The sequence below is a fragment of the Balaenoptera borealis genome (genome assembly GCF_965194805.1).
Source record: "Balaenoptera borealis genome assembly, chromosome: 4".
NCBI classification, from domain to species: Eukaryota; Metazoa; Chordata; class Mammalia; order Artiodactyla; family Balaenopteridae; genus Balaenoptera; species Balaenoptera borealis.
This window is the reverse complement of record NC_138861.1, coordinates 128,959,466-128,971,784: the sequence shown is the minus strand read 5'-3', so window position 1 is coordinate 128,971,784 and position 12,319 is coordinate 128,959,466. Positions and strand designations below refer to the sequence as shown.

At 35.8% G+C, this 12,319-nt stretch overlaps 1 protein-coding gene across 5 annotated transcripts in view; it reads left to right on the top strand.

The window, feature by feature from the left end:
- PDE5A (phosphodiesterase 5A) overlaps nucleotides 1-12,319 on the top strand; it is a 172,657-nt gene that overhangs the window by 96,481 nt on the left and 63,857 nt on the right. For all 5 annotated transcript variants that reach the window (XM_082389639.1, XM_082389635.1, XM_082389637.1 and 2 more), the window contains exons 7-9: nucleotides 923-990; nucleotides 9,275-9,383; nucleotides 10,435-10,522. In XM_082389639.1, the coding sequence (XP_082245765.1) occupies nucleotides 923-990; nucleotides 9,275-9,383; nucleotides 10,435-10,522 (265 nt within the window). The remainder of the gene's footprint in view (nucleotides 1-922; nucleotides 991-9,274; nucleotides 9,384-10,434; nucleotides 10,523-12,319) is intronic.

Here is a 12,319-nt window from a genome sequence, read left to right as displayed (position 1 = left end):
CAGTTCTTCTGTCCCCAAATTAAACTGATATCATTGTTTTCTTTGTGTTTCCTTCTAATTTTTTATTCAGTTGTAGATATAGTATGGGTGCAAATGTGTATTTTGCTTTTTAATTTAACTTCAAAAATACTTCTCTGTGTTGTTAAAATCTTCATAATTTAATGATCTCATAAAATATTACTGAATTAGGTGTCTTCAAAAAGACCCAACAATAGCAATCAATGTATGCATAAAAGCTAAAACTTGGGCTTCCCTGGTGGTGCAGTGGTTGAGAGTCTGCCTGCTAATACAGGGGACACGGGTTCGAGCCCTGGTCTGGGAAGATCCCACATGCCGCGGAGCAACTAAGCCCATGAGCCACAATTACTGAGCCTGCGCATCTGGAGCCTGTGCTCCGCAACAGGAGAAGCCGCGATAGTGAGAGGCCCACGCACCACGATGAAGAGTGGCCCCCGCTTGCCACAACTAGGGAGAGCCCTCGCACAGAAACGAAATAAATACGCCATAAACGCCATAAACGCCATAAATAAATAAATAAATAAAGCATGACACAAATTAAAAAGAAAAAAAAAAGAGCAAGTCTCTACATTTAAAAAAAAAAAAAAGCTAAAACTTGAGGATTTTGAATAAATATAGAGAAAATTTGAAGCTAATTATTTATTAACAGCTGGCAGAAAAACAAAAACTCAAATAAGCATTTTTGCAAGTCAGTATTGGAAACAACAGCAGCATGGTTCTAAGTAATAGTAGGTAGACTTGAGGATGTCGTGAGCACTTAGGTCAGTTTTGTCTGAAAAAGTGAAAAGAAATTGCGAGGATTGGTGTCTTCAGTCAGTTCCACAGACTCATATGTCTATATTTAGATAGTTTTCATTACATTCCCAAACTTATTTCTCAGTCTGTGTCGTTGCTCTGTTTTCAGGATTCTTTTTCTAGTGTGTTTCACATGGAGTGTGAGGAATTAGAAAAATCATCAGATACTTTAACAAGGTAAGAAAACTTCATTATCTGTCTGTCTTTATCACAAGTATGTAATTTTGGCTACATAGTTATTTCACGACCTATTTAATTTAAGACATAGAAGCTACAGCTGCTTTTTTCCTCCCACAAATAATTTCATTTGTGAAAATACTTTACTATTTGATGTTATATGTCCAGGGTTTTTTCCACTGCATTTGACCTGTTGGAGAATTCTTTCATAGAGTGAATGGTGTCATAATTAGTATAGGCCTGGGTACAGTGTGTTTTGTGAACTGACTCATTTAAGACCCACAAGTACTATATTTCAATTATATTTTTTCATTGCATATTAGACCCTCACTGGAAATTTGACAGGCTTCTGAACACATTTTTTTCGATGAGTCTATTCTGCTTTGGAATCAGCCGTAGGATTTAACTAACACCAGAAGGAAGCCTGTGATCTCAGTCACACCAATACATGTACCCTATGGCTAGAATCAGACCAGATCTCTATTGTAGTTCATTTCTTTTTCATGTTTTATTTTTTTTAATTTTAAAATTAGTATTCATTTTTTGGTTGTTGTTAACTGGTATGCAGAAACAATAGAAAGTATTAACATATCAAGGTTATACTTGTTACTGGCCCAATTGTATATTTGCTTTCTGAAGAATTTTAAAAAGGATTTAGAGTAAATTACCAAGTGTTCTTGTCATATTTCCTTTTGCACCCTTAGCAAAACAGTGGTGGTTTTTGCTTAAGCAATAAGCTAGTCTAAGGAATATAAGTCTGCCAGGGTAAAGCGTCAGGAATTCTTGGGCATAATGCTGGTTTTATCACATTATTCATTATTCATTTGTTTCAAATTATTTCACTCCCTAAAATAATTTGTGTCAATTTATATTACTCCTAATTATTGATATTATAACTTAAAAGCCCCATATGATCATGGAAATAGAACATTATTTTAGCTTTACTATCTGACATTAAAGTTCCAGATTTTTTACGCTTCAGTTGACTTATCAGAGAATTATTTCATGTAGCTGAATGATGCCACAGTTAGTAATGTCCTCAGTAACCAAGCTCCTTGGTGGTGATACTTTAAAAATAACCTCTGTGCAAATCTAACTATAGAATATTCTATAAGATAACTGGCCTGGTCTCTTCAAAAAGTCAATGTCATTGAATAAAATGGAGGCAGGGACTGTTCTCAGACCGAACAGCCAAATGCAGTATGTGAACCTTGATTAGATCCTGGTTAAAAACAAATAGCTATCAAAGACATTTGTTAGGACAGTTGGAAATCTGAATATGGACTGGATACTGGGTGTTGGTGGGGAATTATTGGTACCTTTTCTTTGGAATTAGGAAGATACTGTGGTTAGTAGGAGAATGTTCTTATTTTTAGGAGATTCAGGCTGGTGTATTTAAGGATGAAGTGTTATGATGTCTGCACCTTAGTTTAAAATGGTTCTGCCAGGCGGGGGTGATAAATTAGGAGGTCGGGACTAACATATACATGCTACTAAATATAAAATAGATAACCAGCAAGGATCTACTGCATAACACAGGGAACTATACTCAGTGTTTTGTCATGAACTATAAGGGAAAAGAATCTGAAAAAGGGAAAAGAATCAGTTATACATATATATGTACATGTATAACTGAATCACTGTGCTGTACACCTGAAACTAACATGACATTGTAAATCAACTATACTTCAATTAAAAATTCCCAACAAAAAATAAAATAAAATATGGTTCAGCCAAAAATAAATAAGTAAATATATCTAAATTAATATATTTAAACAAATAAATATGTTTGCACATACGTATATAGATATAGCAAATGTGGCAAAACATTAAAAATTGTTGAATCTAGGAATAGGATATTCATTTTACTTTCAACTTTCTTATGTATTTCAAAAGTTCATCATAAAAAATTGGAAGAAAATGTTTGTGATAAAAACTTGGAAACAAAGTAAAATGAAAATCATCTCTGTAGATCATATAAAGCAGAACTGCCTGAGTTTTCAACTGCAAGAACAAAACACTTAAGTGCACAGCCTGGTGTTGTTCCGACCCTCCTAATTAAGACTGACCCCATGGATCAGTGTGAGGTCTGCAGAGCTGTCTTCTGCCCTCTGTACCCTGTCCTTTCTTCTCCTCTTTTCTTTTCTCTCATTTCCTGTCCTCTTCCGTGTTCCCCATCAAGATGGAGAAACTGTTGACTACAGTGATTTAGAGTTGTTAGTTTAAGTGATTATATTTAAATCAAAACTCATTATTTCAAGACTATTATTTTAACAATATGATTATAAGACCTTTTCTTCTATTAAAAGAATTTCAGGAATTAGCAAAGGAGCAAATGTAACTTGGGGGCTGATGGGGAATGGGTTTGACTCAGAAGGTACACCTGACCTAGGCCTTGACTGGTGACTTGGGTGTGGGATGGGTAGTCAGGGTACATAAACCATGGTATCTGTACCCAGAGATTTTTCTGCTACACTGGAGTTTTTGGTTCACAAGGTTAAAACAGAATAGCTGATCTTTATTTCCCTCTTGGCATTGCTGGTCGTGAACTGAAGTTTATATCCCGTCTCCACATCTATTCTTTTCTAAGCTTCTGTGTGTGTATTTTCTGGCATATTTGACATTGTTTTAGTTGAAATTGAATCCTTTTTGAATATGTGGTAATATGCACATGTCCTGGTGAGTATGTATGTATCTTTCTTAAATACTGGTATTGGGCTATACTGCCTAGGTCAGTTATGAAGTCTTATTCTTAGGAGGAGCATTAATAGATACTATTTTGATTTTATGATACCATACATTTTTGTTGCTTTTTATAAAGAACATTTTAGAAAGCTTCTAAACATGTAAATATTTGATTATTTTACTTTTTGTCTTGCATAAATAATAAATTGCTATATAGACAAATAAAAAAAGAAATATATACATGTATATTTATGAATTTACATATATCCAGAGGACAGTAGGAAAATCAGTATGATAATGCATATTAAATGTATAAAATGATGGGAATTCCCTGGCGGTCCAGTGGTTAGGACTCGGCGCTTTCACTGTTGGGGCCTGGGTTTGATCCCTGGTCAGGGAGCTAAGATCCTGCAAGCCGTGCAGCATGGCCAAAAAGAAAAATATTTATATAAAACGATGAATTATCTACATTTACCTTTGAATATTTGTATAGCAGCATATGCCTGTGTAATTTTATTTTATGTATTCACATTTGATTTTTGTTGTGAAGTCAGGCAAGTCCTCTTATTTCTGATAGCTGAACAAGCCCGTGACGTGGTATGATAGTGACCTCTACTGGTCAATATGCATTAAAAAAAAACTGAGGTCCTACTATATATATATCTAAGTCTTAGTATTTTTTATTTATTTATTTATTTATTTATTTATTTATTTATTTATTTTTTCATCTTGATCTTTTGTTGGTACTTTTATGAATTCATCAGTTTTCCATTAGGTCTTAGTATATATTTAATTTGTTTCTGATGAATATCACGTTCCCTCTCTGTAGGAAAAATGGAAGATATCTTTACACTTTTTAAAATTATACCAAGACAGTCTTAGTATACAGATTGTTTTATAAAGGATAAATAGGTCAATGTGGTTACCTTAAAAGAGACTAATTTACATGGATCATTTAAACTGATTCATTAACTGATTTTGAAAATCAGTTTGATTTGATAATGATAATGAAAATTATTCAACAGCAGTGCCTTACATTAGCTAATAGTTAGCCTTTATTATACTGATGCAGTAAAGGTCCTCTTAGTGATGTAAATATGGTTTTATTTTAACAAAAATTAGATTTCAGGCTTAATTTTGTGAAAACTCCGAATTAAAATGGTGTTTAGTAACTTCAGCTTTTTGAAGGACTAACTGGTATTGACACCTGACCAGCAGATTCTGTATTACATTTCTAAAATTGCTTATTGATAGAATTTAGGCCTCTCCAATTCTCATTATTAAACACTTTGTCAGTCCAAACACTCTTCCATGAGATGAAGTGCTAGGCAATTTGATGATGTTAGCAGTAAGCAAATCATCCTTTTTAGGCAGTTATGTATCAGTTTGGTACTTTTCCAACCAACCCACTAATTACCTTTTATAAATTAAAATAATTTATTGAAGACAGTTTTGAAATGTTAAGTGTAAAAATAAAAAATATTCAGGGTGAACATTATACATAATTATTAGAATCATATCATCACTGGGATAAAGCACAGTAAACTGTTGGAGTTTGGGTCACCCAAGAATTCAGAAGGGAAGCTCATTTCCAGATGGTGGGAGGTTTTAGAGTTTCTATGCTTCGATTCAAAGAGCCATCTAATTAGAAGGAAAAAGTGAGTGTGATGTGGTACAGTTTATGTTAGCTCTTAATTTTAAGAAATAGGTATTTTAGTGCTATAATTCCATATCAGTTAACTTCATGTTAATTTTAAATGCACATTTTGTCATAAAATGACAAATACATAGAATTAGTCCTTTAAGCCCACTTTCTTGGAATACATATACTAGTTAATACTTGTTATATAGTTATAACTATATTGGAAAACAATTATAGTTAAATACAGTAACACCTACTATTTTTAAAATAGTAGAAAGGTTTTTACTACTTTAAAAAATGGTAGATAGAGAGTGTAAGAGTGTAGACTCTGAAATCAGACTGATTGTATTTAAACTTAAGTTCCACCACTTACTAGCTATAGCGCTTTGTGCAAATTATTTAACCTCTCAAAGCCTCAGTTTCTTCATCTGTAAAATGGAGATACTGATGGCAGGATTGTAGAAAGGACCAAATGAGTTAATGCACATAAAATGCTTCAGAAAATTTCCAGCACATAGGAAGTAGTCAGTAAGTGTTAGTATTTCTGTGTCTCTTTGATGTGTTTTTCTGTCTTTGGTTCACATAACCTGCAGTGATTCCCATTTACATCTAAAAGCACAGACATTTCTCACTGTTTCCAAGCTTCGTGTCCCTGACTGTCTTCCCAAGGATGTACTCATGTACACCTCCCTTGATAGCCACTGTGCAAAAAGCCTTAGAGGTCTGAGTTAGCCCAGGCCTTCCAAGAAGCAGATGCGAAGACTAGATTAACTGTGTAAGGCATTTATTAGGGGAACCCCATGTGAGAGTAAAGGGGGAGGGAGCTGGGAGGGGATGAGAGAGCCATGAGCTCCCCACACAAGTCTGACCCAGGGTGGAAGAGAGGGTAAAGAAGGAAAGAGCATTGTGTGCACGTGTCTTAGGCAGCCGAGCAGTTCTAAGGAAAGTTTGGCCAGGCTGTTGGGGAGTTCTGTGGCCAAAGCCTCCTGGAAGCATCCTGGGTCTCCCAAGCCTGGGCTGCCTCAGTGTCCCTGCTGTGTGTGCTCCGTCTTTTCCCAGGAGCAGCCCTGGGAAGTGTGTCTGCAGTACAAGCACAGCCCTGGGCTTCAGAGCACAGTGACTAGAGACCCTGGTCATTTAGGTCTCCTGCAGTTGCAGGTCTGAGAGGCACATTTGCAAGGGGCTACCAGAATATTCCTGTTATTTAAAGGAAGATCCTATCCCTTTGCATTGCACTTTCAAAATCATCCACTACCTGTCCTAACATCTTCAGCCTGAAACCATCACTTTATTCCTAACAATCTGTAACTGTTTAATGTTTCCCAAATATACGTAGAACTCTTCCATTTCAGCAATGTTTTTATACTGTTTTTCCCCCTCCTTTTCATTCTTGATGTCTTTCTCTGCATCCTTAAATCTTACCAGCCTTTTGCGCATTTCCCTAATGCCCCCTCTTCTCCAACCCACTCCACCAAGGGGTTATCTGTCCATCTTCTCCACATGTGGTGCTTTCATTGTTACCAATTTTATTAGTTAGGATTAGGTTTGAGTGTGAATCATAAAAACCTAAAGTAAAAATAGCTTAAATAAGAATGCAATATTATTACTCTCTCCTGTAAAAACCCAGAGGCAGGCAGCTCAGGCTCTGTGTTGCTGCTCTGTTCTACAAAGGCCTCAGGGACCCAGGTACCTGCAAGCTTTCTACTCTGCATCTCTAGGGAGTGGCCCTTCCCTTCAGGGTCCAGGAAGCAGCTCCAGCCTTCATATCCACGCTTCAGATGGTAGGATAGGGGACAGGGAAAGAAGGGGCAGAGAGCATACATCAGCTGCCTTTTAGGTAAGCTTTCTAGAAGCAGTCACATTTCCTGTTGCCTAGAACTTAGTCACATGATGATCCCAAGCCACTAGGGTGGCTGATAAATGTGGTCTTTATCCTCAGCGGCCATATGTCCAGATAAAGAGGAAAGGAGAAGAGTTATTGAGGGACCCCTGGGGGCTTCTGCACTAGACTCTGCTCAAAGAGGACATGCAACTAGACCTTGTATTATTATTCATTCTCCGTCACAATCCTCTACTAGATTACAAGCTACTTACAAGATTATGACAGCTACTGACCTCTAGAAGCTTGTCTCCCCATGATGCTAAGGGTACCTCTCATGGAAGAAGTGCTCAGTCTGTTGTTATTGAGGGGAGGAAGTAAGAATTTATTAGCACTTTTTACAGAGTAAGAAATAAGATGCTATCACGTAACCTTAATAAATCTAATACTAATTTTTCACTAAAGTAACCATCAGGAAAACTTAAAATTTACAGGGAATTGAAAAAAGAGTTAGGTTTCTGTTGATTTAAAAGTAATTTTAATACTTCTGCTTCTCTGTATCAATGCCTATACATCTGAATTTATGATCTCTGGCAAGTTGCTTAACTATTTGGGTTTCATCTGGCTTCCACTGTTGACATAATGACGATGATAAGAACAATAAAAGTCATCATCATCATCATCATTTTAAAAGAGATTTGGACAAAGATATCCTCTCCAGTGTATTTCTTTCTCTCTGTAACTACCTTTTCATTTTTCTTATCTTTACCGTAGCTTCTTATTTTCTTTTCGTGAGACTTTTGCTGTCCATGAAATATTTGTGGTTTTAAAATAGTTTTGTTAACCTAAATACTACACTTATAACCTTTTCTTGGGATTCTACTCAAATAATATGTATGAAATAGAAACCCAGGAATGTCCTAGGTCTGATGTGTCTGACATTTTGCATGCCTTCCCACATTATCAATCTAGGCTCAGAAAATGTTCAGTCTGAAGTTCATGTATTCCTGTGTTACTATTGTCATTTCCCTTTCATTCTTTATCACTTGTATATAATACTGGACATATGGTCAGTACCTGATTTGACCAAATTACACTTAACCTAAAATGTACAGCAAAGAAAGGAAAGACTCAGTTATCTTGGCCAGGAATGAGGCCACAACTTCAGGAATCTTTGTGGAATCACAGTGATTGAGAACATCATTTGAAACCACTGTCCTAGAAGCAGTTTGGCAGGCTGAGTGAGAAGGATGGAAGACAGGAAAAGATTAGCACTTGGAGAACTCAGACCAAGTAGACATTTTTCCTGAGGCACATATTTTATTTTGAAATGCCTCCCACTATTAGGCTTTTCTATTTTCTTCAGTTAGTGATCTTACAGTTAACACAGGCACATACTTATGGCTGGAGTAAATTTCTATAACTTGACCCTCTTTGCGGAATTCATCCCCATCACCAAGGAACATGGGAAGTTTCCTGATGAAAAGACATGTTCTGTTCTGTTTTCCCAACTCCAGTACTGGCACTGCACTTATGAACCCTGTGACATCAGGTTAACCTTTTATGTTCAACCTACTAAGCAAGAAACTGGGAAAATGTTGTAAGTTCAAAAAATTTTTTTTTAACTTAAAGCAGAAAAAAGAAGAGAGAAGAGCTTAATAAAATTCTTCTAGGCCTGCTCGATTTTCCCCTTGGTCTGAAATGTGTAAAAGATTGTTTTATTGGAATGGATAGACTAAATATATAACTGAGGAAGTAAAAACAGACACTAGACTTTAGTCATTCTATAATCTGATGAGAAAATAAGACATAGGGAAAAGTCGTATGGATTTTACATTAAACAGCACAAAAATCAACATGCCCATTAACAGTGGTAATAAGATTACTTAATGACATTTTAAACTTGTTTTAGATAGCTGAAAAATTGTGGGTCTTTGTTTTCTCAAAACATTTCAGTTATAGTAACTACCAAAGTTGTAAATCATCAAATATGTTTAAAGCTGCATTTTCCAATTAAGATATACACTTTGCTCTATAATTTAAGACTGGTATGTTTCTCTTATAATCACCTATTTGACTTCGTTTTGCCTGCGTTTTTTTCACTGCACAGAAAGAACTCATCTCTGTTCTCTCCACAGGGAACGTGAAGTGAACAGAATCAATTACATGTATGCTCAGTATGTCAAAAATACTATGGAACCACTTAATATCCCAGATGTCAGTAAAGATAAAAGATTTCCCTGGACAGTAAGTAACCCAATTTTAGACTTGGAGCTTGAAGGCTGTTTCCTATCAGATCTGCACTTAAACTAGTTACTCTTAACTGAAGGACTGGCCCTAGAATTGGCTCTTTGGGAGTGATCTGTGCTTTCCGTGATCTGAGGAAGGAGAATAAAACAGCTTATAACATCTGTTGAGAGGTTATCAGCTATACTTGAGTATTTTTCTCTGTACTTTTATTAGTTTTTTAAACATGTATTAATGAACTATCGTAAACTAATTTTGAGGTAATTTAACTATTACCTACTTAATGACATTCTTTAGATAGTATGGCTGGAGTTCTTGAGTTTACCCTCAAAAATTAAGTTTCATATGGCTTAAATGCCTGTAATTGGTAATCTACCGCAGTGAACAGCTCTGTGGAAAACTGAATATCTGTTTTCCTTGAGAGCAAAGCTACAAGGGTCAGTTTCTCAGACATTGAAAACTTTGAATTCTAGTATTTTTTCTCATCTGACTTCAGAAAAGCATTGCAGTTTGAGGCAGCTGCCTTGACTTTGTTATTTGCCTATCTAGGAGAACTTTTTAGAACTTTAGCAATAAGGGCAATAGATAACAGTGGTAAAACTAAACAAGGACAAATTTGTAACATGTAGAATCCTAGGTGGTGTAATGCTTTTGACTTCTGCCCCTCTTGTTAAGTTATTTCAGACATCCACTACACAGGGATAGTAGAAACTGAATAAATACTTTGCTTAGTATTACTGTAAGCTGCTTGGAGAGTTTAAAATGGAAAATAAAAGAAATACAGGTAAATAAAATGGAAAATATGGAAAAAAATTTTTAAAAGAAAATAGGATATTTAGTTTTTTTAATAATGTAAAGACTAATTGCTTTATAGTGCATTTATGTGAACTTCATTATACATTTGTACATTTTCTACACTCTGATGTTATCTCCAGCTAATAAAAGAAGAATATATTAGTGGCTTCCGAGGTCCAATATAGTTTTCTATAGCATCTAATGGACAAACAGTCTTCTCATAATATTTAGCTGTCTTGTTTTTCTTTTTGTTTAGAATGAAAACACAGGAAATGTAAAACAGCAGTGCATTAGAAGTTTGCTTTGTACGCCTATAAAAAATGGAAAGAAGAATAAAGTGATAGGTAAAGCCTTTTTGTTGACCTCTACTCTGCACTTATTAAAGAAAAACATGTATTCTCAGAAACTTCTTTCTTTCAAGTGTAAATTTAAAGACTAAAATGTTTGAAAAAAAGATAAAAATTGGAATGATAAAAGAATTTTGAAATAATTTTATATTGATAAATGTCAACAAACATTTGTTAAATATCTTATTAACTATGATGTATTTTGGTAATTGTAATCCTGTTTCAACAGAAATTTGGTTTAAGAATGACATGTTGAAAGTTAGCAAACTGAGAGAGATCAAGTCGATAATGTATATTGTTTTAGAGCCTCACTTCTTGGTTTCTGGTTTTTCTTTTTTGAATACATGGTTTAGATTGTAGGTTGTATTCATTGAACACTCCACTGCTTTAGGCACTTGGGATAAGTCAGTGAACAAGCAAAAACCCCTGCCTCAGGGAGTTTACATTCTTACATGAAGGTTAGTAAAATATGTCTATTGCAGGAATGATGGAAGAAGGCATTCTCAGAAAAATGAGATGATGTTTCCTATTATCGACATATTTATTTCTTGGCATTGCAGGTTATATTAAACGTAGAACAGAAAATGTGAGGTTTTGTATGCCAGTCATGCATGATTGACACTGTGAAAACAGTCTGAACTGTTAAGTATTCTCCCAAGAACTTGGAACAGAGGCTAAACTTTTAAATAAAAACCCTAACGGAGCAAGGCTTAGCTATATAAATTTACCTTAAAAATTCTGGTGAGTTTCCAGGTTGTAAGATTTGACTGTAATTTCATTAAAGAAGAGTGTTGGTCAGAAAGGTCGGTGCAGGGTGGGGGGGGGAAATCGTTCATGAAAATGGGGGGAAAAAAAGGACAGATATGGAAAGTACCTCTCCAGTTGTGTGCAGTACTCAGGGAACCTTTGCCTCTCACATGGAGATGGATGTAGAAGGTTGAAGCAGTGTATAGGGTGTGCTGACCACTTGGCAAGGCCAGCACTTGCGTGGCGATGGATGCAGCAGGTTGTAGCTGGTCCTGCTCACTGATTCCAGTCTGTTTGCTGGCATGCGTCCTCACTGTGAGATGGATACACGGCCTTATGCCATTAAACAAGCCACCAATCTGAGTTCCCTTGTTCTGATTATTTTCTTTCCAAGATATGTTAACTCATAGGAAGATAATGCATTCTTCATACCCTCTCGAATACATTGCTCGCTTTGCCAGTTGTTTCTTATTGTAAATCAGTGAACTGGGCTTGAGGCAATGGGCTGAGTTGCAGGTGCATGTACTCGGGTTTCTGGGACAGATCTATTTCTTGTTGGACATTGATTTTATTTTATTTATTTATTATTATTATTTTTTAAAATATATATATTTTTTAACATCTTTATTGGTGTATAATTGCTTTACAATGGTGTGTTAGTTTCTGCTTTATAACAAAGTGAATCAGTTATACATATACATATGTTCCCATACCTCTTCCCTCTTGCATCTCCCTCCCTCCCACCCTCCCTATCCCACCCCTCTAGGTGGTCACAAAGCACAGAGCTGATCTCCCTGTGCTATGCGGTTGCTTCCCACTAGCTATCTATTTTATGTTTGGTAGTGTATATATGTCCATGCCACTCTCTCACTTTGTCACAGCTTACCCTTCCCCCTCCCCATATCCTCAAGTCCATTCTCTAGTAGGTCTGTGTCTTTATTCCCGTCTTGCCACTAGGTTCTTCATGACCTTTTTTTTTTTTTCCTTAGATTCCATATATATGTGTTAGCATACTGTATTTGTTTTTCTCTTTCTGACTTACTTCAC